The sequence below is a fragment of the Rhamphochromis longiceps genome, linkage group LG16, assembly GCF_057381845.1.
Source record: "Rhamphochromis longiceps isolate RC_006_pf linkage group LG16, R_longiceps_female_GT1.1, whole genome shotgun sequence".
In the NCBI taxonomy this organism is placed as follows: domain Eukaryota; kingdom Metazoa; phylum Chordata; class Actinopteri; order Cichliformes; family Cichlidae; genus Rhamphochromis; species Rhamphochromis longiceps.
The window spans coordinates 10421943-10449503 of record NC_140572.1 but is presented as its reverse complement, the minus strand read 5'-3'; the positions used below and the strand labels follow the sequence as shown (position 1 = coordinate 10449503).

Here is a 27561-nt window from a genome sequence, read left to right as displayed (position 1 = left end):
TTTTTTGTTTTTGGAGATTGGCACCATTAAAAGTCACACAGGATTAGCTTTTAACAGTTCCACACTACAGTGTCCATTTGAATCAACATCACTGGCTTATGTCTAGATTTTCAGCTCTACTATTATAAGAATCACTCTGCTGTGATCATGTCTATGATTTATAACATTTAACCACACTTACATACTAAATGGTTTCACATCTGTATGAGAAATGGAAAAAAGTTCTGCACAACATGTGTTGCAAGAGAACAAATTTCTTATGTCAACATCTTAAAATCAATTTCTTGTGATTAAAAAAAACAAAATCAAATGTGTCCTACTCATGTCTTGATCTTCTGGGTGCAGTCATTTCTTTTGATTAGTAGGACTTAGATTATTAGGACAATTATCACTTCTAGGGATGGGTATCGAAAACCGGTTCTTGTTGAGAACCGGTTCCCACTGTTTCAATTCCTTGGAATCGTTTGCCACTTTTAAAAACGATTCCCTTATCGATTCCAGTCGCCCCGAATGACGTCATCACGTTGAGTAGCGTCTTTTACCCAGTAGGAAACACGGCGCCTGAGCGGCACAAACACTCAAAAGTTTGGTTACACTTTATGAGAAAGGATGACAACGGGGCAACGTGCAATACTTGCAAAGTAGAGATTTCATCAAAGGGAGGAAACACTACGAATATGCAAAAGCATTTGCTCAAAAAACACGCGATTGCTTTCAACGAATGTCGTGTTTTTGATCCGCTCCGGACTAGCGAAGCTCAACCCAGCAGCAGCGGTAGCGTTTCCACGTCCTCTCCCGTTAATACTGCAGGTAACTAATCAATTAGCATTGCATATTATGTTAGCGCGATTTACCTTATTACAAAACCTGCTATTACTGTGCGTTGCATTTAGATAACCATGATGAGAGTCTGGCTGGCTCAGATGCTGGCAGTTCTCGCTGCAGTCTACCGGTAGCGTCTCCTTTCAGGCCAGGATAGACGAATGTCACCGAGCAGTGTCTAAGTTTGTGGTCAAAGGCTTGCACCCATTTGCCACAGCAGATGCCCCCGATTTCACTTTGGTAAGTGAATGTGTTTAATTGTAGGCAGGACATTACTGGATATTCTTGTGTAATTGCTACAGAATAATTTATGTTAAACTTTGTTATTGCTACAGGAGAATATTTATTTTATTATTTTACATATACATTTTTTTTTCCTGGGGACCCTGTGACACCCCATTGAAGAGCCGTAGGCTGTGGATCTCTTAAGATCTCACTGTTGGGTTTGTAAGGCCATGTTACTCCTAAATTTCTATCTTGTTCAAAGAGAAGATATAAAACACAGTTCTAAGCTAATCGACTTTAGTGTTCTCCTTTTAAAAAAAAAAAAAAAGAATCGATAAGAGAATCGATAAGGAATCGAATCGTTAAACAGAATCAAAAATGGAATCGGAATCGTTAAAATCTTATCAATACCCATCCCTAATCACTTCTGCAGCATACACACATTTGTATGACCGAGACACACCCTGAATGTGTGGCAACACCTGTACCATCAGGTCCCACTTAAACGTTCTTTTCTAAAATGTGTGTAGTCATTCTTCAGAGAAACAGAGCTGTTGTGTGGCTGGAAAGCACCGCATTTCATAATTTCTTTGAATTACACGGGGTTGAAAAGAAGATACCCAAAGAACTTTACTGACTTTTTACTTGCAGGTAGACAGGTCTCAGGTGTTTTTAAATGAATATCTCACACCTGAAACCCCTCTTAGTCCTAAAGCACTAAGGTAAAGCCTGTTATTGATTAAGTGGTCGTTTTGTTTTCACAAGCTCTGACTTTCTTGTGACCAATTAGTGTGAATTTAAGGAGACAAATGGCAACGTGGAACAGGGTCACATTTTCCCTTCTAGTTCTTGACCGCAGCTGTGATTACAGACACGTTTGGCTCAGTCAGCGTAGTGCATGATGGACTCTACGTAGTTTCCAGGGAAGAGACCGGTGGTCGAGTTCATCACTCCTTCAAACCACCCGTCCTCGTTCTTCTTGATGACGTATATGATCGCTCCTTCTTGGAACGACAGCTCGTCCTCCTTGTCGGCCATGTAGTCGTAGATGGCCACCACTGGAGGGCGACAAACACACCAATATATGATTACTAAACAGCAGAAGGTTCAGTCATTTCACCAGAAGCAGTGCAGTAAATGTAATTGCATGCATTTCAGTTTTTACGCACAAATGGAAACTAAAAAAACTGCTCACCCCTGTGATTAATGCAACAACTAATCCAATAATATCCAAAGCAATTAATGAGTATAAAAGACATCAATACCTGACTTAAGATTTTTGGGGGACTTTGGGAATTAGGTTTTCCGGGTAGACAACCTTAAATCCAAGTTGTGTTATTCTACCCGGAGACACAGTTTAAGGCTACATATATGAGCAACTAATTCAAGGAACACTGATGGAGTGATCTAACACAACCTCATAAACAATGCAAACTGCAAGTACTTTGTTGCCTCTGTGTATTTCTGTGGTGTACCTTTCTCTAAGTAGTTCCTGGGGGCCCACGGTGGGTCTTCTTCAGCATACGGGTCGTTATACTCCACTACTGCTGAGTCCTCCTCTTCATGCCCATCCTCAGCTGGCTGAGGAGTGGGCAGGGCCTCCTCGTGCGCTACTTGGTTCTCAGTGGCAGGCTGCGAGGGAGGGGGGGTGTCTGAAACTGGAGGTTGGGGATACTTTATACAAGCTGAACTGAATCTGGGCTTAAAAGCTGATGATGTCATCCGTTTTGACACACAGATGTTCAAGAGAAAAATGATGTGCAGAAACATTTCTCTGATAAATTACTGAAAAAGAATCCAGATTAATACTCACTGGACTCCTGAACTCGAGCTACAAACCCCATCAGAGGAAGCTGAGGGGTGAACTGGAGCAGGGAGGGGGGCGGGGGAGAGGCTGCAAGCACAAAAGACAAAACTTTTACCAAACTTTCTCAATGTGGGAGTGGAGTGACTGGTGGCTGCTTTTATACTGCATACCTGGGCTCTGGTTGTAGTAGGGACCGCCATTGACCTGATTCTGGGTTGTAATTGGCTGACCAGTCACCGATGGGGGGCGGCGGTAAGGCAGTGACCCCCCCACCTGTGGGGTTTGCTGTCGAGGCTGAGGCCGGTTCATACTGTAGAACTGAGGGATGATAGGGCCTGACCAGCAAAGAGGGGCAACGTTATAAACTCATATTTTCTTAATACGCTGCGTATCAATCAATCAGTGATTCAATTCCATTTTAATTTTCTGTGTTAAACATGAAGGAAAGAGTTAAAGATTAGCTCCCCGGGGTGGGGATAAAATCCACAGAAACAGAGAGAAAAAAGGAGGACTTGGTGATGTTTGGAGAGCAGAGGTGTCCCTGAAAACTCACCTTCAGTGGGTGATGAAGAAGAGGAGGAGGAGGAAAGTGGAGGGGGAGGGGCAGGGGGAAGCAGCTCCGATTGGACTTCGGATGTGCTTGTGGAAGATTTAGAGGGGGGGGAGGTGCCGGCGTTTGGCGCATTCGCTTGAGAGTTTGCTTGGGAAGGTGAGTTGGCATGTTGAGAAGGTGAGCTCGGCGGCAGAGGTGCGTTGGGTTGTGTTAAGGTTGTGGTGGAGGAGGAGGAGGAGAAAGAGGAAGGAGTTGGGGACGGGGAAGGGGAAGAGTTAGGGGCGGTAGAGGATGAGCTAGCAGGTCCGGCAGTCGGGGAAACTTCAGGCAGAAGAAAAGGAAGGATGGAAAGGAGGAAGGAGTTAGGAAATAAGGTTATAGGAGGGAGTGAGTGACAAAGCACAAACAGCAGGGGGAGCTGAATTTCAAGCACAGAAATTACACACAAAAATTAAGCTGTTTATATAGTTTATAACTTTAGAAGGACTTTAAAATATAAAATCTTAATAGTACAAAGAGTCCAGTTAGAATTGGAGGAATGGTGGGCAGGTGTGTAGCACAGACGTGTATATTTCTGTGTGTTACCCGGGAATGTGGAGGGTGGGGAGGGTGTGGGCACAGCAATGGGAATGCCCACGCTGCCGCTGCCGCTGTTCTCTCTACTGCTGCTCCGACTGCTGCTGCTGGGATGGCTGCCTCCACTGCTACCACTGCACACACACACACACAGAGTGGGGGAAGTCAGGGTCCTGCATAGGGATGTGTTCCACCTTGGATTCAGTTAGAAATGGGTAAAATACCAGAATCACTGAGCTGCAAGGCCAAGTAATCTCCTATCAAACCTTTATTTCATGACTCCTCTGATAAAAGCATTCAAGCTGAAAAAGCATTGAAATGAATGTCAAATGTCCCACCTCACCACCAGTACTACAGCAGGTTCTGTGACCAATAGGATAAGATTATCTATGGCACGCATGGAAACAAAACAGCAATTTCTCAAACAGGTCATAAAGCTCTTTGACTTGGCTCATGAAAGTCATAACCCCCCCACTAATTTTGGCTACACTTAAAGACGACCTATAAGGAGAGACTATAGCAAATGTACACCAAGTATGTCTTTAAACATTTATTGGTGTAAACTGTGTGATAGGACATTGCTCTCTCTGTGTGGAAAGCCCTACAAACATTCAGGTTTCGGTTTAAGGACTCCCTTTTAACAGGAAGAAAGCTCTGGCCGAACCAGGCCCAGGGAGGGGCAGCCAAGTGACAAGTTGGGGGGTGAGGGCAAAGAGAAGAGAGTGAGACAGGTCACAATTAAAATGACCAAAAGTCGTATTACCAGGATGCTTCAACAATGAAACAAAACAGTTTCAACTTTGAAATGAAATCAGCTTTTGATGAGAGAATAAATTGACACTACACAGATAAAAAGGAGTTGAGCTGTCTCCTGCACGATGGCAGCTGGGCACACATGGCCTGCAGCAAGCCTACATTTGGCTCAGCAGTGAATGCAGGAAACACATCGTCTAGATGAGTGATTTCCAAAGTCTGGCCTGTGATACGGTCACAAATGAGCCAGAAAGGAATAAAGGACAGAAATCATATTTACGTTATTTATTTTTAGTCATTTTTCAATTACCATTTTTTACATAGTTTTTTTGGTCTCTGTTCAGTTCCAAATCAGTTGTTGTGGGGCCAAAGCGTTACCTTAAATCTCAATAATTTACACTAAGCAGCTGCTTTTATTACCTTTAATTTTCCAGCCATTATAAATGCAAATAGCTAATATCAGCCCGCCAATAATAAAGGTCCAATATAGTTTCATATTCATATTATTTTTTCTACTTTATTCTTTCTTGCTTCCAGCCTTCGCCCTCTTACACTACGCCGTCTGGCCTGGCAAGTCATTTACAACACGAACGCTAATAAAGCAGCAAACAGGAGTCACATGGCATCAGCCTCTAACTGGATGTTTTGTACACGCTCGTCTTTGCTAATAAGAATTAATGAACTGAAACAAAAGATTTGATATGAGCTGATTTCTCAGCCTCACAACCTGGAACTGGATTTAATGAGCAGCAAGGCTGTTGAGTAATTCTGCTGTGAGGAACTTATTTTTTTGCTTTATAACATTGTTAATATCATGTTTACAAATAAAAAAGACCTCTGAACTTGGAGACCAAGAAAACTTGATGTGTAGTATTTCACCGTTTTCCAAAATTACACAATCAACAAAAAAAACAGCTCTATTTTTACACTCCAGAAAATGTAAACAATTTAAAAAAAAAAGTGGATATGAAACGCTGACTGACTGCTTACTCAGTCATGATTTTTCAAAAGGCACAAAGAGAGCAACAGATAAAAGCAAACAAATATTAAAGGCAAAGGCAGCAGGGGCAGAGGATGGCTCGCTGATGAAGATGAAAAGAAAAGTGCAAAAACAGCAGAGCAAACAGCAGCAGAATGAGAGAGAGCTAACATCATCACAGGAGCAATGAAACCATAAACACAGCACATGCAATCTGATCAGTTTTAGAGTGACTGAGTTGAAGGTGGTGACTGGATGGGAAGGACTTGAGAATAGTTTGAGGCAGAGCTGTGATTGGACAAAACAGGGCTCTAAATAATCTATACTTTTGTTTATTCATTTTTAAAATGCTACATCAGCGCTGCACAATTACTGCAAAGGGTGCCTTTTAGAGCAACCACAGACAGCATAACAAGAACGTAAATTCTGGGTCTAAAAAAGTGAACCTGCATTCTTTTTACAGAGGGAAACTCTTGTGTTTGCAGAAAGCATACTGGTTGTACAGAAATCTACAAGAAAACCACCATACATCTCTATTGCTCTGTGGCTCAATGACTAGTTCATGATGAAACTCTTTTTGTAACATTTATGACTTTTCCAAGTGTCAGAAAAGAGGATTATGTTCATTGGCTACGCACCTGTCAATCACGTTATTGGAAAGTGAGAGTCTGGTCCAGCCCTTAACTGGTCATACTTTTTTATCACATATGAAGAGTATGAAGAGTATAAAACACACAGATGGCTAAAATGCTACCAGGAGCCTGAAAGGTGGTGACATGGTGGCTACGTCCATCTTTTATGCTGTCTGTGAGATTAACATGTAAACACTGTCAAAGACTTAAACATTTATTTGCGAATGCAAAATTCAAAGCTCTGCTTTCAAAGTATTTGCCTCTCTCTCCCATCCAGGACACCAACAGCTACATAAACTGCAGAGGAGACAAAAGAAAACTACAAGCTGAAAATGAATGAAAGAATAAAATCAGTTAGTTGATGCTGTGAGGGTGTAAACAGAAAGTTAGTTCTGTGAGTCCTCTGTGTTCTCTCAGCAGTAACACTAACACGTATGATTAGGTTAATAAAATAACTACATAAAATCCTTTTAGCAATGAACAGTGTATTTGAAATGAACCATAACAAGCATGTACTCCCTGAGCGTGATTGCTGAGCAAATCCACAGAGGAAACACTGGACAGCAGCAGAGAAGCCAGAGCAGGTGAACGATTACAGAGGCCTAGAGGAACGTGACCACTTTTGTACAAGACTGTATTTCTGCAGTGCCGCATGAAATATGCATTTGTTTGTCAGTATCTGGAGCGACGTTTTATAGCAGATTTCATTAGATGTTCAGATTTAAGCTTCTAACGTTGATCAAGACTTTTTAAAGGCCAATTCTTTGATTTTGTGGCTGTACGGCTATAGCTGTAGTGTGATATTGAAATCTTTCTCCCTGTATTTTATTTTGTTGATGAAGTTAAAAGCTGGGAATGTTTTCTGCAGGATACATTTTGTCTTGAACTGAAAAATGACTCTCCAGGTGTTCTGAAATATGTTTAGTCACCGTGCAAGCCAATTAGATCAGCTGTAAATGACCAAGAATGGAAGCATGAACTAAAACACACTGCGTGAGGATGAGAGAGAAAACAATCTCTCCTTTAGCTTTTTAAGCAGGCTGAAATGAAAAATATGTCTAAACAAAAAAACAACAACAAAAAACCCAGCAGTGATTTTAAAGTTTTTCAAAGTTTTATCAGAGATGCAAAAGAATTTCAGCAGGGAAAAGGAAAAGCTCTGAATCCCATTCTGGCAGGCCACGTTTACCCACTGACCCGGCTACCTGTATGTTCGGGGTCGATGGTTGAGGGTAGCGGTGCGGGCCGGACTTGGAAGCTGTCCCCCTGCCATATTGTTTCTGGTAGGGCTGGAGACATAATCATTGGGTACAACAGGGGGGCGCACAGGCTCCAGTGTCCTGTAGGGGGAGTTCTTCCTGTACATGCAAAACGTAAGGGTGAAGACAGGGTTAATGGGGAGACAAACTTGATTCTGGCGACAAAGGATCGCTCCTGAAAGTAACATTAAATAGCCACAAGCACACTTAAAGCATCAGTATTGATATGCAAGTACACCTTAATTCTGCAAGTGAGCTAGCTATAGCCTCCTTCCTGCTGTGGAACAAAAAGAATAAAATCGGTAAAGGTCATGTTCAAAGGCCAGTGTGTATTTTTAGAGAAATAAAATTCCTCCCACGTCACAGAGCTGTATGTAGAGAATAAGGACGAGTGAACGCCAACAGAGGAAAACAAAAAACTGACCAAAATCAGAGTGAAGCAATGGATCAGCACAATAAATGTCACTTACTGCATACACATAACACAAAGCAGGCACAGTGTCCACCTGGTTAACTCCTCCTCACGAATAATTACACAGTTACATCCAATATTTCAACAACCTATGAGTCATGTAATGCACCAGCAGTTATCACTGTAAGCAAAGAAAAAGACTGCATGATTTCCAAGCAGATTTACAGCCATTTATTTGGACTTTCTATTGGGGTTTCCCATTTATCCCATCTATTCTGTCTGCAAAGGATTCTGTTATTTCACCAAGTTTAAAGCGCGCAGTGTTAATCCAATCTGATTAACACTGGTGCTAAAGAAAGAACAGTCAAACTTAGACGGTGAAAACTCTCTGAATCGTCTGGGTTGTTATTTATGTGAGTGTGAGTCGTCAGAAGGCCTGTTGATTACAGCATTACGCCAGCTCACTGCTGTGATTTGTTCCTCGTCTCTCCACGCATGTTTGTGTTAGAGTGTGTGTGTGTGTTAGAGTGTGTGTGTGTACAGACATTTGGCTTGTGCACCAAAGCTCCAGTCAACTCAAAGTTCCAGCCAAGTGCTGAGCTGCTTCTGCTCCCTCATCCTTAGGGAACGCAAACACTTTCTCATCTTATTTGTTGTCATACTGCACCAAATGTCAGACTTGTGGACGTTAGGTTTAAAAAGTAGAATTATTTAAATAACAGAGAACTAGACAACTACCTATTCCTAACTTCTGTGTTGCTTATGAAATGAGACTGCAGTAGCGCAACATTGTAAGACTGTGTTGCATTACGGGTTGTTTGCAGTCTTGTGATAATCTTTGGCTAGTCAGGGCTCTTTCAGCAGGGAAAAAATCCTGCTGTGCTGTTCAACATGGTACAACAGGTGGCTGATCAGCAGGTTACAGGAAATAGGAAGCAGACAACACAGACTGAATGAGGCCACCTATCAGCCTACCTGCTGCACACAGACAATCAAAGTATTGCAATAAATATTGTAATAAGGTAATGCAGCAGCACGTAAGTTAGCTCCTCTAACCGGAGTCACTGACCTGGAGCTCTTAGGTTTGTTATTGCTGTTGGTGCCTTTTGGAGCATTTTCATGGAATTTACCCACCATTATCACTTAGTAACTGATGTGGACATTCCAAGAAGCTTGTGGTTCTCTTTTGGTGAATTCGATTTTACATGGCTGTAGCTTCCAAAAGTGAAGCCAGTAAATACATAAATACAAACCTGCATCCCTTTTTTTGGCCACCAGCGGATGATACCTGTGGTTAGAAAAAGGCTAATGGTCCTATAGAAGTCCGTGGAGAAATCAACCAAAAGAGGTTTAGAAAGTAGGATTATCCAGGAAATACTTATTGGTTAGCAACATGTGACTGACAACTCGTTAGCCAGTTAGTGTGTGGTTTCCTGTTAACATCCACACCTTGGTTGTCAAGTATCACAATACCAAGAGGGTGACGTCAGGTCAAGATGCTCATGTGAATCTCATAGTTGCTACAGCCGTCTTTTATACTGTCTCTGGCTGTATTCACAATGCTGCCTAGCGTTAGCTACTAATTAGCTAGTAAGCACTCCATCCTTTTAATCCAAATACAAGAACTTCTGGCTCAGAAGTACCAGCATGGTGGAAGGTCCAAACTCTTACGCTAAAGCCTCAAAATGTTGGGTCAAAATCGACAGCCAACATAACAGTGGTTACATCCATCTTTTATATTGTCTATGGTATATAGACTTATGTGTATTGTGCTAGCTAATTCAGCACACCTAAGCAGCATGGAAAGTGATAGGAAGACAGCATCTGCGGACTGTTCAAGACCCAATATTTACTCAAGAAAGCTGGACCCAGAGAAAGTAAGACAACGGGAATAAATAAGGAATAAGGAATGAGAAAGTTAAAAAAAAAAAAAAGAGAGGAAGGAGTGAAATCGAGATGAAGATAAGGAGATAAGGAGAGAGAAAGAATGAGGGCTACAGCTGGGTGACCTAGATGTTTGAGGGGAGAGAACACAACAAGCTTTCACAACGCATGACGTTATTCCTCTGAGCACTGCATTTTACCGTGTGTGTGTGTGTGTGTGTGTGTGTGTGTGTGTGTGTGTGTGTGTGTGTGTGTGTGTGTGTGTCATTCCCTTCTGCCGGGTCAAATCTGTAATAAGCTTGCAGCAGGACGCTCCATCCTTCCACAAGACACAAACACACACAATCTGCAGCAGTTTCACACATGCACACGACTTATCTCAAAATCAGTTCAGAAAACAACACATCTGTGAGAGCAGATTTATCTTATCAGTCCATTTATATTGAAATTGGGATGCTGTGTAAAAACCACAAATAATCAGAAAGCAGCAATCTGCAAATTTCAATATTTTATTCACAACGGAGCATATGAAGGAGATTTTACCATTTCATGAAAAATATGGAATCACTAAATATGTCTCCAAACATTGGGGTGGGGGTGAGGGGGCATTAAAGGTATCATTTACTTTTCCAAGTTAGTGGCATTAGAAGGAAAAACAGGAGGAATATTTTTCAACTAATTAGGTTAATTGGCAACAGGTCAATAATATACTTGGGAATAAAAGACGGGCAGAGGTTAGTATTTCGAAATAATCTTCTTCAATGTAAAATTACAAAGACTTGAGTATTTCATCATTTACAGCAGCGGTCCCCAACCCCCGGGCCTCGGACCGGTACCGGTCCGTGAGTCGTTTGGTACCGGGCCGCGAGAGTTGAGGCTCAGGTGTGAAATGTATAGTTTTCAGGGTTTTTATCGGTTCTCAGTGTTATTTTGTTATCGTTTTTATCGTTAACTCTGTCTTCCTGGGTCTTTTCACGTGTGTTATGAATAAATCTTCTTTTTTCAGACAAGAATGGGACAACAGCTGGTCTCCTCAGTTCCCAGATGTTTACAGACTGTTGAGGTTGCTACACAATGAAAACAAGTAAACATGGTCCCGTCCCAACTTTTTTCCAAAATGAGCTAAAAAGGCCCAGCAGCGTCTCCACTTTCTGAGAGTGCTCAGGAGGAACAACCTGGAGGAGAGGCTGCTGGTGACATTTTACAGAGCCACCATAGAGAGCATCCTAACGTACGGCATAACAACATGGTATGCAGGGTGCTCAGCTGCGAACAGGAAAGTACTGCAGAGGGTCATCAACACAGCCCAGAAGATCACTGGCTGCTCTCTGCCCAGCCTGGAGGTCACTGCAAACTCTCGGTACCTCAGCAGAGCTGGCAATATCATCAAGGACCACTCTCACCCCAGCAACCAACTGTCAGGCCGACGGTACAGGTCACATAAAACCAGGACAAACAGATTCAGGGATAGCTTCTTTCCCAGAGCTATCACCGTAGTAAATAAGCACAAAAACAATTGAACCTATTCCATACCGTCACTGTCATTATATTATGCTGCTATTCATACTGTCATTATATTAATGCTGCTATCCTGTATATATTGTACATACTATTGTTTGAGTACTTACGATTGTTTTTTTGTACTTTTTATATTTTACATTTATATTTATTATTGAAACTTGCACCAAGGGAGTGGCACTCCAATTTCGTTGTACTCTGTACAATGACAATAAAGGCTATTCTATTCTAATATTTTTCATGAAATAGAAAATGGTCACAGTTTAAACATCTGCTATGTTTTATATGTTCTACTGAGAAAAAAAAATAGGGTTATGAGATTTGCAAATAAATGCATTCTGTTTTTGTTTACATTTTACGCAGCGTCACAACTTTTCCAAAATTGGATTTTATCCCATGGAGGCCATACTACTCACACATTTAAGAAAAAAAATTGAGACAAATACTCAAGTTCAATTAAATACACAGAACATTCACTTATATTAAACCATGGAAGCACAAAGGATAAGACAAGGTGAATACTAGTAAGGGAAAGAAGATACACATGTGGGAGTGTTGGTGCTAGGCTGTGTACATACCCCAAGATGCCCTTGCCTGCCCTTGGAGGGCTGGGCGGTTTTTGTGTGGGAGGGTTGGACCGAGACAGACCCGCTCCAAGTTTCATGTTCGGCTGACCATTCACCTGTGAGAACAAACCGTGTTAATGCTCAGCGCTCAGCTCAGGCCTTTCACAGAGCCAACATATCAGTAGCTAGCCAAAACAACATCACCCCTGTGTAGCTCACCCCATTCTGCTGAAACAGCTTTAAAACATCAGGTCCTAGAGTCCACCTCTACCGTGTCCTATGATACTGGGTAGAATGATTTATAAGTCCTTTAAGACCTTCAGGACTCATTCGAACATGTTCCAACACTAGCTGTCACTTCACGGTTGGACAGCAGGCAGGCTGTGCATTAAATAATACATTTATGAAAGGCACAGAACTCATTAACCAGGCTGCTATGATTTTTATATGAGAACTTATTAAGCATTCAATAGATTTTTATGATCAGGTGAAAATTGGCATGAAGAAAGGGGGCTGAGTGTAAAGAGACAGAGGGAGGAAGAGGAAGCTGATTCTAGCATATTTTGCTGCTTGGTTTGTTGACCACTGCAGTAATAGCACAGTAGTCACTTTCTTAGATCATTACTGCATTTATTGCTTTTCTAACGGCATTTTCCACATTACACAATTTCCTTCATTTATCACACACACTTCTAATCTGTGTAGGTGTTTTGTGCATCCTTACCTTGAACCTCAGCAACCACTTAATATGCCAATGACAGCAAATAGAAGAGAAAAGAAGAGACAGGGTAGTCTAAAGGTTAGTTACAGTGCAACAGTGCCATGCGAATACCAGCAGCCATTAGAGACAAAGGGCAGAAATACAGATGAAGAAGAGCTGGTGGACAGAAAAGTGAGGAGGAGGAGTGCAGTTAAAGAAATAATGGTGAAAGCACAATGCCTAGATAATTATTGCTACTTATCCTAAATAAAAACTATTTATTTACAAGTGCACACTCTACATGCTTAGAGAAAAACCGCGGCTCACTCAGTTATACACATAAACATGCAATTTCTATCCAATTCTTTTTAAAGAGATTTTTAAAAATGGATTTCTTATTAATAGATATGCAAACCTGGTACAGAGATATTCATTCAAGAGTTTACTAATGCTTGCAATACATAAAAAAAGAAGAGTAAAATAGAAAAGGTGGTACATGCACATGCTTGAGTGCATGGATGAGAATCTGTGTAATCATTTATAAACACTTGAATATGCGAGTTCATATAAACGGATGTTATTATATTCCCTCCTCATTACTCTGCCTACCTTGACTCCATGGCCAATGTCATCCAGGACGCTGTAGTCGATGGGCTTCCTGATGTAGCGCACTGGCCTCTCTGGATTGGCTGGAGCTACAATTTTATGAGCGCGAGACGTGTTTTTATTGGTGGTCAGGATGCCGATCTCCCGCCTCGCTACCTTCTCCTTGTGAATGTCAACGGTCTGGAAGAAGAAAAATGAAGGACGAGCAAATTAAGAAAAAAACAAACAAACAAAAAAAAAACAAATCACAAAAAATAGCACTCATTTTAATGTGTCAGTGCTCCAAACTGAAAAGTGGAATATAAATGAATTGCTCCGGTGTGGACGCAGCTTAAGCTAGTAGCACCAACATAAATGCAATACCAGTAAGTTTAGCTGAGGTTGATGAGAAGGAAAGGTTAGAAGAAACTTTTTAAAATAGCTCTCTGCGGGGCAGGGATAGCTCAGTAGGTAAAGTGGTCGCCCCATGATCGGAAGGTCGGCGGTTCAAATCCACTTAACGGCTACCCTGAGGTACCCCTGAGCAAGGTACCGTCCCTACACACTGCTCCCCGGGCGCCTGCTTAGTGGGCTGCCCACTGCTTCACTGAGTGAATGGGTCAAATGCAGAGAAAAACAAGTAATTTCCCCATGGGGATCAATAAAGTATCCATTATTATTATTATTATTATCACTTTGACCTTCAGATAATTCTATTGACCTTGAAGGAGAGGTCAGAGGTCAAATGTGACATATTTTAAATTTTTTATATGACACTTTCTATATGTTGACAACATACAAGACACTTGTAAGACTTCTAAGTTCTAAGGCTTTTTGTCCATTTTTGACCAATAAACCTTAAGCTGACCTTCAAAACCTTGGTGGATATGAGAAAAACTTTAATACAATATTGTGGCTCAAGAGTTGGGAGTTCGCCTTGTAATTGGAAGGTTGCTGGTTCGAGCCCCGGCTTGGACAGTCTCGGTCGTTGTGTCCTTGGGCAAGACACTTCACCCGTTGCCTACTGGTGGTGGTCAGAGGGCCCGGTGGCGCCAGTGTCCGGCAGCCTCGCCTCTGTCAGTGCGCCTCAGGGTGGCTGTGGCTACAATGTAGCTGCCATCACCAGTGTGTGACTGTGTGTGTGAATGGGTGGATGACAGGATGTGTAAAGCACTTTGGGGTCCTTAGGGACTAGTAAAGCGCTATATAAATACAGGCCATTTATTACAATGAGCGTACTCTACACACCTACAAAGTTCTATCAGTATTCATTCAAAGCTTTTCCAGCTATCATGTTTATAAAGGGAATAAAAAGCATGGATCCAGCGTTTTACCAAATACATAACCTCCTTGGCAGAGGTAACAATCACAATCAATCACGTTTAAATGGGAGCTTTGAAAAAAATAACTCAGGATTAAAACTTTGACATTAACATTTTTCTCTGCTAAATTAAGCTTCTTGTTTAATTAAGATGTTGATGCATGATGAGCGTCATTCTTAAGCAAGTGCAAACTTCATGTAGCATATTTCCCCTTGTTGAGTGAGGGACATACTCATTACATGTTTTAGTCTAGAACAGAAACCTGTACACTCCTGTGTGTATTAGAAGTGCACCACAGTGATGGTGTCCTGAATCGCTTTGGTCCTGGATGTTCCTTTCACTTCAAAATTATTACTGGAAACACTGATCATACGCTGCTCGCTCTAGTGCTCCATTAATCACAGCCTTCCAACAGCGTGCAGCGCGTGTCTTTACTTTAATCCCTCAGAAGGCTGCAATGTATTTCGCAAACAATAATTCTTATTGTTTTAAACAGCTGCTGCATGGCCACTGGGTCCCATGTGTGGTCCAAGTGAAGTTGAATTATATGAGCTGCATGCAGCCAGTAAGAGAAATAAACAGACACCGAGTTCACAGTGTCCTTGCAGATCAGCCCGAGCAGCTTCTGACCAAACAGTGAAGTTAATGCTCACATAATGGTCTTGGGCCTTCTTATCTCTCAGATCTGCTTTTACCATACGAACCCTCGCGGACCCTGAGGTCCTCTGGTACTGGCCTTTTGATTGTCCCTAAAGTCAGGACACATACTCACGGAGAGGCAGCTTTTCAGTGGTATGGTCCTCGTCTGTGGAACAGCCTGCCGGAGGAGCTCAGGGCCGCAGAGAACGTACATGTTTTTAAGAACAGGCTCAAGACCCACCTTTTTAATTTAGCTTTTACTTAGCGTTTATTTATTTTTTATGCTTATTTATTCTATCCTGTCATTCTATTATTAATTTAGGATTTACCTAATATTTTTAGATTTTATTCTTATTCATTTTTTAATCTTCTTACTCTATTTATATTTATATTGTATCCTGTTCTTATTTATTTTATCATTTTACCCTGTATATATTGTATTGCGTCATATCTCCAGTGTTTCCTCGGAGGGCGCTCTCTGCACCGGGGCTGCTATTGACCGTGGCTGCTGGGTCTCTGGGGTCCTCTCAGCCTGGTTGGGGGGCTCCTTGGCCTCCCTCCTGCTGTGTGCCCAGCCCGGAGGCTGCGGTCTGTGACCGGCTCCCGGTGCAGACGGCTCTCTGTTATAATGTTTCCTCACTTGGCTCATGCGAGCCCAGCCCAATTTTTACTCTTTAAGTGTGCGCGTGTGTGTATGTGTGTGTGGGTGGGGGGATATATGTGTATTGAGAGTGTGGGGAGTGAGTTGGAGGGTGGGGTGGGCTGCTTTTAACTATGTAAAGCACTTTGTGCTACATTTTTTCTGTATGAAAAGTGCTTTATAAATAAAGATTGATTGATTGATTGATGACAGGTTTATGGCATCTCCTCTCTGACACATACACAGAAGAAACACTGCAGCGCCACAGCCGAGACAGAGAACCCAAGTGGTTAAAGGAAAGTGTTTTTCTAGATATGACAACAGCTTTCAAAACTTTGGCAGGTGGAGAGCCATGAAGAAACCTGTTAAAAGAAGTTGAAGAGAAGTGCTCCTGTGTACCACCTGGTTGTTTTAAGCACAGACTGTGCAATGGAATAAAGAACAAGCCCTGTGGGGCCGGGCGGCGCTGCTGCACTGGGCCCGGTCTGGATGGGCCTGGGCCCCCTTTCCCTGGCGGGTCGCGGAGTATGGGGGTGCCTACTGGGGTCAGCGGGGGAGCTGGCCCCAGGGAGGGGTCACTTGCCCCTCCCTTCCTTCCCTCCCCATCTCCAGCTGCCTCCCTCTTCCCGCTCCACCACAACCACCCACACATGCAGGGCCTTGGAGTAGGGGTATGTCACCAGGGTGCAGAGGAGGCTACCCCCCCCTCTGTCCCCTTCTGGCTGCCTCTGCCTCAATTTTATCCCACAACTTAGACATTCACATTACTCACACTCTCATTACACATACATATAGGATCTTGGGGGTGGGCACGATACACGGAGTCCAAAGTACCATCAGGGTGTACACCCCACCCCTGGCATCGTTGCCCACCTCTCAATTTTAAATACACGTAGACATTGAGGGCTAGCAGGAGGGACCATGCGCTTACCTGCTGCTCTCTGGCAGGTAGCTCCATGCCCTCCTGGGTTTTAAATGCACCTTAGAACACACATGCATCAACATTACAATGAGCGGGTGGAGGGAGGTTTGGAGTCTTCTCTCACCCCCGTTCTCTGCGACCTGCTGGAGCAGGGGGGCTAGGAGGAGGAGTTGGCCGTCCGACTGCGGTCTGGAGTGTGGAGCCTTCCTGCTGCTGCGGAGTCGGGGCGGTCTGCCTCCCCCCACCGCAGGGAAAAGGGAAACACCACCTGGGTCTGGGTGCAGTTCCCCCCTCCAGGGGCGAGGGCACCTAGACCCGGTTTGTAGAGTACGCTTGGGGAGTGTGATCGTGTGTACAACGTCTCTTTATGTCTGTCTCCACGTTGGTTGAGTGTGGAGTAAGTGCATATGAGAGCATGAGGGTGGGAATGGATGTTTGTATCTGTGTGTGCCTGTATGTCTGTGTCTATATGTCAGGTTGGGTGTCAGGCGCCACCTCTCTGGGGACATCTTAGGCCCTCCAAGGTTTGGAGGCCTATCTCCCCCTACCACCACTTCCCCTGCCAGTGGCGGACCCCCTCAGACATCGGTGCGTTGGTGGTTCTTTGTGTCCGGGGATGGGCGTCCAGGTACACACCGGCTCACTCCTTGGCGGCCGCTTATCGGGGCCTGGAGCCTGGGGCTCGCTCGGGCCACTTCGGAGGTGGGGTGCCCCCGGCCTCTCGGCCTGGGGCTCGGTCACTCAGGTGCAGCTGGCTGCCGGCGGAGCTCACGGGCGCGTCACTGCAACTCCCCCTGGCTTCTGCTCCGCGGCTGCTGAGTGAGCCCTCATCTGGGACTCTCCTCAGCTCTCTCTGGGACAGTGGCGCAGCTGCCCCTCTGTTGGTCTTCCTTGGTCTCTTGTGTTCTGGGGGCCTCTGGATGTCTGGAGTTTTGATCTCCTCCACACCTGCTTCACGCCCTGGAGGACGGGGCTGTGGCCCCCCCACACCCTCTAGCAGATTATTACATGAAGGAACCTTTTAAAAAAACAAAAAACAAGCGCGTCCATGCTCACAGGTGTACACACGGGTGATCACACCCACAAACTACACCCTTTTTGGCTCCTACCTCAAAGCACACTGTGTTCTGTTGATCTTATGTGCTGCACAATAATGTTTAACATTTAGTATTTACTGTCATATTCCCATATATCATTGTGATGTTGTTTATTCTATTACTCTTGTTCTCTTCTGCTTGCTTTCTTTTTTCTTTCTCAGCAGGTGATCCAGGTGATTGATATATGCATTTTTTTTCTCTGCCCGTTCTGTTGGTTTTTGGTTTTTGCCCTTCTCCCCCGTCCCTCTTCTCAGCTGTTTCTCTTTCCCTCTTTCTTTCTCCCCTTCTTTCCCCCAGTCAAGTCTGTCCCGTATTCAGTAAGTGAAAATAAAATAAACAATAAAAGGTGAATCAAATGGACCATTACGGAAAGGCTGGGATGGTCAGTTTGGTAAAGTAAATCCGTTGGGCATCTTTCTTTGCCTTTAGACAACAATTCTGATGGCAAAAGAGCCAAACGGGACAGGCCAAAAAAAAAAAAAAAAAAAAAAAAAAAAAAAAAAGAACAAGCTAACACGAGAGCTGTCTGTGTGTAGATAAAATGATTGTTTAATTTTTAAACATGAAGTTTTGAAACTTTGCTGCAGGCTGACAGCAGCTGCCTCCTCTCTCCAGAACAATGACACTTACAGCCTGGAGGGGGATACTTAAAGAGAGAAATGCCATTTATTCCACTACACTACTAAACTTATCCTAATTATTTTGCAGATTTAGACTCATAATACAAACTCAAATTGTCATGCTGCATGCGAAAACCAGGCTAAAGCCCAACATTCTTATTTTTTAAATTTGTTTTGGAAAAGGTGATAAATAACAATATGTGTTATTGCAATACTCAGCATATCGCAAAATGCTAAAAATCCCCACAATCGCATTGTGAGTGAAGTATTGTGTGTGTGGGGTGTTGGGTAAGTCCCACCTCTTGTCAAGAGGTTTGTTGGTTTATTTATTTGCAGTTATAGTCCAACGAGGTTAATCTACATTGTAGTGACAGCTTTGAGAGTCATCTGCACACTGTGAAGTTGAGATAATTGTTTGGCTCAGTCTGCATTTCTCGATGGCTTTTCCCAGGCTAAGTAGAAGTCTACTAATAAATTATGCTGTATTATGACAGATTACACTCTCCAGCAGTATATTATGTAGTAGCCAGTTTTTTCAAAGGTCAGTAAAAGTGTATTTGATTGTTTTAGAGCAGAGATGAGGAACTTCCACGCCAATAAAAACAGAGCATCCGGCCTGCGCTACGAGCACGCCGGGACATCTCTGCCTCACCTTCCACGACTCCTATCGGCCGCTGCAGCATGCAAATGCAAAATGGATTTTTTAAAGATCATCTCAGTGCAATTCCTCACCGCATGAAGCGTTCGCCTACACAACGGATGTGACTGTGTCTCACAGAACAGAAAGCGGCAATTATGACATGCGACCACAGCCTGGCCCGATATAACAGGGACAGAAGCATCTCATTATTTCTGCTTACAGAGCATTCCGATTATACTAATTATTCGGAGGTCCGACGAGGAGAATGGAGCCCCTGTACCACTGAAAACTACGATTATTCCTCAAAGCACAGAGTTGCTCTGTGAAGAGACTGTTGAGGATTTAAACACTCAGTGAATGAAAATAGCTCTTTTCTCAATAGAGTGCACTGAGCGACGTGTCAGCTCAGAGTTTTTCTAGGAACAGGAATAAGTTGGACACAGCTGCAGTGTGAGATGTGTGGGTGCAGAGTGTTGTGTAAGCCTGATCGGATCCCTGGCAGCACCACACACTTTCACTTCACTGTTGGGTGCAATCACACTTACAGGTGGTTTTATTCATCCAAGCAGCTGACAGAAACAAAATTAGAGCTCTGTGTTCTTTGTCCTCCAACAGTTAGGACATAGTGATTACTGTTCATTTACTATAGCATCCAATATTACTGTAAGTCATGTAAACAAGATTAAAAGAACCCCTGCAGGAGAAACAGGAACACTGGTATCACATTTTAGAGTCTTCGTGGATTTGACGGTGATCGTACACAGAATTACGTTTGCATAGAGTATTAACCTGGTTCGAAAACACCCCGTCTCCATGATTCCAACATTACCCATTAACATTTAAAGGTACAAGTGTTTTTCACTTCACAGACAGAGCCGAACAGTGCACAGTGGCCTTTTAACGCTTCTCTGAAAACAGCTCCCTGCTGCTGCTGAAAAAGATGTTCTTATGCCGATAGAGTGAAACAAACGCGGTTTGAAGTTGTAGTCAGACAGCCAAACCCTGAGCTGAAGCTCATTATAAAACTCAAAGCAAAGAGGAGCCGCACACTCTCTCTACAGAGACACCATAAACATTGTGTCTGTTTTCATTGCATACACCATCATAAAAAATACTGATTTAAAGATTGTTTGATGCTTTAACCCTGAACCCTAAAAAAACCCATTACCAATCAAAGCCTGTTTATCTTAGTATAGTGTGTACAGAAAAAAAAAGGGCTAGTTTCTCCACCATCGCCACTTTCTGCTAATAATTTGACCTCTTTTCACTATGTTACTGCTGAACATTCTGCATTTTTGCCTCCTATTTGTAAACACAAACTCCTCCTGGGCTGCTGAACATAAATGCATTCATACATGATTGCATGTTCTGTTCTTTCATTTAGGAGCCCTCTTGCGGGTGTGTATAATTTTGTGCATTGTGTGTACCAGTGTCTTTGTATATGGGCCTTCCTGCTCACAAACTTCATATTTTAGATCATGTTTACAGTTTGAAACCTTCAGCGTGCCTCTGGACGCCTGACTTGGATAACAAAGGCAGTGCGAGGAGGAATTTTCATTAAACGTCATCCCTCACACGTACAAAGCGGCTGTTTAATCCTCTAAGAAGAAATGAGAACATTCAAAGTTCAGCAGACCTGTGAAATATGGTTGACGGAGCTCTCCATGCGGCGGAGTTGTGAGGCCTGGATGTCCAGCATCTGCAGCACATTGTTGGCCAGCGTGTTGATGAGGTAGGCGACGCTGGCCAGAGACTGTGTGGTGTAGCTCTTTGTTTCCTCCAGCGCCCGCTCCTTGTCTGCAGACTGCGGGGAGAGAGGAGACAGATTCAGGACAGGAGTCACAGAGTGCAACCATTTTACTCACAGACACAGACAGAAAAATGAAGCTTGGAAATGAGAAATATCACACGAACGTGGGGCTGATAAAACGGATGAGGATTTTTCAGACTAGAAATGTTCTATTACATGCCTTGCTTGCCCAGTCATGCTCAGGTGGACCTCGTTTGGCTAACTCCCTACTTAGTATGAATTTATGACGTGAATAATTGTAGTTGATCTGTGAAGCCTAGTTTGCAGCAAATCAATGAAATACCACAAAAATAGTGAGAAATGTCAAAACTAGTCCTCACAGTAACAGACATACACATGAATAAAACCTTTATGATTTCTGCTGGAATGTCACAGTCAGCATTTTATCGAGAGAAGCTGGCAGAATGTGTGTGTGTTTGCATGACTGCACGTGTCAGCATGCATCAGCAACTACATGTGTGAGTTCACATGTGTACTGTATGTATAAAGAGAGTGTGTGCATGCTTGTAAATCTCTGTGAGGACCAACATGTGATTTATAACTTAGGATCGAGGACATATGTGGGAAGTGAGGTCATTTTGGCTGTTCCTCACTTTTAAAATACGCCCTCCAACTGATCGGGGGATTTATAATTTATGTTATATAAAGGTCAGTGTTGAGCTGAGGGGCAAGGGAATTATGGTCCCCACGACTACAGAAAGCCCAACATGTGTGTGTATAATTGCTGAAACACAATGTAGGTCAGTGCAAACTCATTCACGCCCGAGGTTGACAAGAAACACACTGACATCTATGTGTGCCTCTGTGTTACACACGTACTCTCACACACACACAAACTACACACTTATAGAGACTTGAAATACATTATCAATAGACAACACCAACGGAAACACACACAAAGAGTTTGTGTCATAGGTTTAGATGACCCAGAGCCCTACATTCAGTCGCAGAGTCTAAACCATTAAAACTTCTTCAGTGACATAATTAAAGAAAACACTGAGAAGTGGTGTCACGAATCTCAAAGCAAACCAGCAAGTGCTTCACCAAGTCAGAGACACAATGCTGCATTTGAAGTCGCTATTGTTACAGCGTAAAAACAAAAACCGCACGCCGACGTCATAATAAACTATGTGTGAGAGCAGAGCAAAAAGAAAAGAGAACAGCAGGTGTTACAGAGGCTCAAGCGGTGACCTCTGCCCTCAGCGAGCTGTGCAGCACTTTCCAGCTGTTTTAGGTGACGCCTGCTGTGACGGCTCAGCTCAGTGTTTTAACACTTCGAAGAGCACAGTGAGATTTTATTTTCATATTTTACATTCCAAATGGGTAGACAGAGAACTTGTAGCAAGTTCTATTTTTTCAACATTATATTTTTGTCACCGCGAGGGCTCGAATTCTCTGCCGTCTGCCTTATTAATGCTTCATGTGCTGATTCTAGGAATCTGGCAGTCTATTTGATTTATGAGACATAACATTTCTACATAAAGGTTGTGGACATCCCAGTGTAGTGTAATGGTGATCTTGTTTAGTGTTATCTGCTTAAATCAGGTCAGAATACACAGTGTAACAGTAACTGATTATCAGCAGTATGTTGAGGCTGCAGATGTCTGCACACTAAATTTATCACTGCTCCTCATTTCATCCATCACTCCATCCATGCATTTTCAATTGCTTATCCAGATCCAGATCCAGAGGCATTCCCAAGCCAGCTGTCCCCACTCCCATGCCCCCACACCTTGATAGGGAACAATGATATTTTAATTACTCTTAATTAAATTCCTAAAAATGTAATACAGTGATTTGTTTAAAAAAAAAAAAAAAAAAAAAAAATCAATCAAAATTTATTTATATAGCACATTTTAAAGGCTGAAGTACACAAAAGTGCTTTCCAGTAAAATCATGATACAGATAAAAATCACAATATAAAATATAAATTACAGATATAAAATAATTACATAATCGAAATGCAAAGCCAGATGTAAATTACCCTAATTAGCCTTGAATGCCAGGTTAAACAAGTACGTTTTTAGACGTGATTTAAAAGATTGAATAGAATCTGATGCGCGAATATGAAGAGGAAGAATATTCCATAACCTGGGTGCAGCAACAGCAAAGGCACGGCCTCCTCTGGTCTTCAGCAGAGACCTAGGTTGCACTAAGAGCAGTTGGCCCGATGATCGTAGTGCTCTCTTAGGGCTATACAGACAGAGGAGATCAGCTAGGTAGTCAGGTGCCATATTATTTAGGATTTTATAAGTAAACAATAAAATTTTAAAATCAATTCGATATTTAATAGGAAGCCAGTGTAAGTTGGCCAGAACAGGGGTGATAGAATCATACTTTCTAGTGCCTGTTAAGAGACGTGCTGCAGCATTTTGGACCAGCTGCAATCGCTGAAGGAGGGAAGATTGTAGGCCCAAGTAGAGAGAATTACAATAATCTAGTCTTGAAGTGATGAAAGCATGAATGAGTTTCTCCAGATCATTGCGTGGTATATAAGGTTTAGCCTTAGAAATTAGGCGTAGTTGGTGGAAGCTGGTTTTTACCACAGTAGACACCTGTTTATCTAGTTTGAAGGAACTATCCATGGAAACTCCAAGATTCCTAGCAGCATCAGTGAGGTGGTTAGCAACAGGCCCAAGTGTACCAGTCAGTTGCCCCAGAGGCATATTTCTATCAAAAACAATCATTTCTGTCTTCTTTTCATTTAAAGTAAGAGAGTTACGTGATAACCAGTCTTTGACATCCCTCAGACAATCAAACAGAAGCTGTAGTGAAGATGAAACATCCCCAGTCAAGTGGAGGTAGATTTGAATATCATCAGCATAGCAGTGAAAAGAGACATTATGTTTTTCAAAAATGGAGCCCAAGGGCAACATGTACAGAGAAAACAACACAGGACCCAGTACCGAGCCCTGGGGCACACCACAGCAACAAAGGGCAGAAGAAGAGGAATATTTTCCCATCATGACAGAGAACGACCTCTCAGAAAAATATGATTTAAACCATGAGAGAACATTTCCTTTAAGGCCTGCTACTTGTTCTAAGCTTGCCAAAAGAATATCATGGTCAACCGTGTCAAAGGCTGAAGTCAAATCTAATAGAACTAAGACCGCAGAGCGCCCGGAGTCAGCGATTAGAAGGAGGTCATTGAAGACTCTTAGTAGGGCAGTTTCGGTGCTGTGACGCGGTTTAAAATCCAGACTGGAATTTATCACTTATACCGTTTCTCTCTAAATGGGTCTGTAGTTGCTGAAGCACTATTTTCTCTAAAATGTTTGACATGAAAGGGAGTTTAGAAATCTGCCTGTAATTTGCTAGAGTGTTATGATCAAGGCTGCTTTTCTTGATAACAGGTTGCACGACTGCATGTTTAAAGACAGTCGGAACACAGCCAGATAACAGTGATGAGTTAAAAATAAGATACAGGACCCGATTGTATTCAATCCATCCTTAATGATACGAGAAGGAATAATGTCATGCAGAGAATTTGAGCTTCTCAGGTTATTAATTATTTCATTTAAAGTCGAGAACGACACAGGTTCAAACTGTTGAAAAACCGTTGACCATTCGGAAACTGGGGCTTGATTTACTACCGGAGAATGTGGGGCCCTTAACACTGAGATCTTATCTATAAAATGATTTAGAAATTTTTCACAGAGGGTCAGGGAGGCATCCATCGAAACATCAGAGCAAGGATTAACCACTGAGTTAAAGATTTTAATGTCATGATCCTGGGTCTTTTGACCCAGCGTTTTAAGTTTGAGTTTATTTTGTTCATTAGGTTATCTAAGTTCATTTGGTTATTAGACTCCTTGTGTTTTCTTCCCCTGTATTTAAGTTTCCCCTCAACCTTCATGTTTCATGCTGCGTGTCATTTGTTATCAAGTTTGTATTATTATGCCTAAGTGTTTCTAGTTATTATTTTCCCCTCGTGTTTCCAACCATGTTAAATCTCCCCTGCTCTTCATGCGTTTCATGTCTGTGTCTTACGTTGTCAAGTTCGGGTTGTCATGTCTATGTCTCATTATGTTTCCTGTTTTATTGTGAAGAGGTCTGGTGTTCTGTGTTCATCATGTTCAGTTTTACTCTCCCACTGTGACGTCATTATGTTCATGTGTGCCAGCTGTTTCCTCATGTGTCTCCACTTCCCCTAATCACCTCCTGTGTATTTAAGTCCTCTGTTTTCAGTGTGTGATTGTCAGGTCGTCTGTTGTTCACGCCATGTTCTCCATGCCATGTTTCTAGGTTTCATGTCCAGGTTTTTCCATGTTGTTTGTTTAGTTCTCCCAGTTTAGGTTAATGTTAGTTTTATTTCTGTTTGCCTTGCCCGTTATTTGTACCTTTTCTGCCAGCCTCATTAAACGGCTCGCCTTTTGTTACTCAAGTTTTGATCCAAGTTCCTTGGTGTCTGCATTTTGGGTCCACTCTTCACAATACATACAGTCTGCTCTCGCCAGACTGTGACAGAACGACCTGACCATGCTGGACCCAGCGGACATTTATTTCAGTGACTTTTTTGAATTCAAGATTCGTGTTACACAGCTTCGTGGACTTTGGATTATCTCCTGTGCAGGGAAGCAGGGGGAGGAGAAGGAGGCTATTCGGGCTCAGTTGACCCGGATAGCCACGGCTAACCCAGGTTTTATGGACTGCCTGCCTGCAGATTTAAAGAAGTTTGCTACAGCCACGATCTCCTCTGCCTCACCATCATCGTCTGAGCAGGTGCCCAGTGTGCAGGCTGAATCACACCAGCCCTGCGGTGATGCAGCTCTTCCTTCACCGGCTACAGGAGTAAGAGTCGGCTTATTCAGTCTCTCACCTGTCTCCATGTCCATGTCGCCACTGCAGCAGAGAAGTGCTGCGTTTCCCTCACCTCAACCGGTGGCTGCTTCCAGTGCTACATTCACCTCAGCTGTAGCGGCGCCGGCCTCCACAACCACCGCTTCCAGGAGGAGGCGGCGTCCAGGTCGTCACCACGGCTCACAGCAACATGAGGTGGGTGATTGTATTCTGAATCCACGCGTTTTTTCTAAGGACAATATTGGAACAAACACTGCCTTAAAGGTTCATGGGCATGTTTATGAAATGACTAAGACTGAAAAATCACCAGCCAAGTCTTCCACGGAATATCTTATCCCTCTGCACAACTACCTAGCATCCCAGTGTATTGATCATGCTATGAACTTTGCTTCCAAGAAGCCAAATTATAGGACATTTTGCACTGGAAGTGCTAGCCATGAGGCTCAGCTAAGCCACTGTGGGACCGAGATCCAGGCCAGATTGGAGCCAGGGGCTGAGTTGGAGTTTGTGCAGCCTATTTCAGCGTCAGCTGGAGGGCCCGAGGAGCCCGTCCAGCCTCATGCCACGTCAGCTGGGGGGCCCGAGGAGCCCGTCCAGCCTCACGCCACGTCTGCTGGCGGGCCCGAGGAGCCCGTCCAGCCTCACGCCACGTCTGCTGGCGGGCCCGAGGAGCCCGTCCAGCCTCACGCCTCGTCAGCTGGGGGGCCCGAGGAGCCCGTCCAGCACCACGCCTCGTCAGCTGGGGGGCCCGAGGAGCCCGTCCAGCACCGTGCCTCGTCAGCTGGGGGGCCCGAGGAGCCCGTCCAGCCTCGTGCCACGTCAGCTGGGGGGCCCGAGGAGCCCGTCCAGCCTCGTGCCACGTCAGCTGGGGGGCCCGAGGAGCCCGTCCAGCCTCGTGCTTCGTCTGCTGGCGGGCCCGAGGAGCCCGTCCAGCCTCGTGCTTCGTCTGCTGGCGGGCCCGAGGAGCCCGTCCAGCCTCGTGCTTCGTCTGGAGGGCCTGAGGAGCCCGTCTGGCCACCTTCTGCTTCACCACCTGTGGCTGCCTCACTGTCACCTGGTTCTGCCTCTGCTACGCCAGGACCAGCTCCAGCCTGTGCTTCGTCAGCCGCAGCTCCAGCCTGTGCTTCGTCAGCCGCAGCTCCAGCCTGTGCTTCGTCAGCCGCAGCTCCAGCCTGTGCTTCGTCAGCCGCAGCTCCAGCCTGTGCTTCGTCAGCCGCAGCCTCAGAGCCTTCATCCTCGCCCGGTCCGGCCTCTGCATCAGCTGCTCCTGCTCCACCTGGTCCGGCTCCGGCTTCAGCCTCAGAGTCTTCGTCCTCGTCTGGCCCGGCCTCGTCAGAGTCTTCGTCCTCGTCTGGCCCGGCCTCGTCTGGCCCGGCCTCGTCAGAGTCTTCGGCCTCGTCAGAGTCTTCGGCCTCGTCAGAGTCTTCGGCCTCGTCAGAGTCTTCGGCCTCTGCCTGTGCTTCTGCTACGCCTGGTCCTGTTGCGCCAGCTGGAGGTTCAGCCACGCCTGTGCTCGTCTCGCCAGCTGGAGGTTCAGCCACGCCTGTGCTCGTCTCGCCTGCCACGACCCAGCCAGTGGTCGACGCCACGCCTCTGCTCGTCCCGCCAGCCAAGCCACCCGAGGGGTCACGTCCACGTCCACACTGCCGCCGGCCGCCAGCCAAGCCGCCCGACGGGTCTCGTCCACGTCCACACTGCCGCCGGCCGCCAGCCAAGCCGCCCGACGGGTCTCGTCCACGTCCACACTGCCGCCGGCCGCCAGCCAAGCCGCCCGACGGGTCTCGTCCACGTCACCGCCGG

At 44.3% G+C, this 27561-nt stretch overlaps 1 protein-coding gene and 1 long non-coding RNA gene across 3 annotated transcripts in view; one reads left to right on the top strand and one right to left on the bottom strand.

Moving 5' to 3' along the window:
• Positions 1–584: 584 nt before the first annotated feature.
• Positions 585–1062, top strand: LOC146650644 (uncharacterized). The gene is made up of 2 exons (XR_014907882.1): positions 585–810; positions 894–1062. It is a non-coding gene; the product is annotated as an uncharacterized LOC146650644 (long non-coding RNA).
• A 300-nt stretch (positions 1063–1362) lies between these two features.
• The window catches only part of LOC146650643 (abl interactor 2-like), a 38723-nt gene continuing 12524 nt past the window's right edge, over positions 1363–27561 (bottom strand). Inside the window, exons 2-11 of one of the 2 annotated variants that reach the window (XM_085384155.1) lie at positions 20788–20955; positions 13296–13472; positions 11999–12102; positions 7553–7705; positions 3993–4117; positions 3408–3728; positions 3025–3189; positions 2861–2941; positions 2523–2705; positions 1363–2105 (exon numbers count right to left, since the gene is read on the bottom strand). In XM_085384155.1, the coding sequence (XP_085240281.1) occupies positions 1930–2105; positions 2523–2705; positions 2861–2941; positions 3025–3189; positions 3408–3728; positions 3993–4117; positions 7553–7705; positions 11999–12102; positions 13296–13472; positions 20788–20955 (1653 nt within the window). In that variant the 3' untranslated portion in view covers positions 1363–1929. The remainder of the gene's footprint in view (positions 2106–2522; positions 2706–2860; positions 2942–3024; positions 3190–3407; positions 3729–3992; positions 4118–7552; positions 7706–11998; positions 12103–13295; positions 13473–20787; positions 20956–27561) is intronic. The other variant, XM_085384154.1, reaches the window with a different exon arrangement.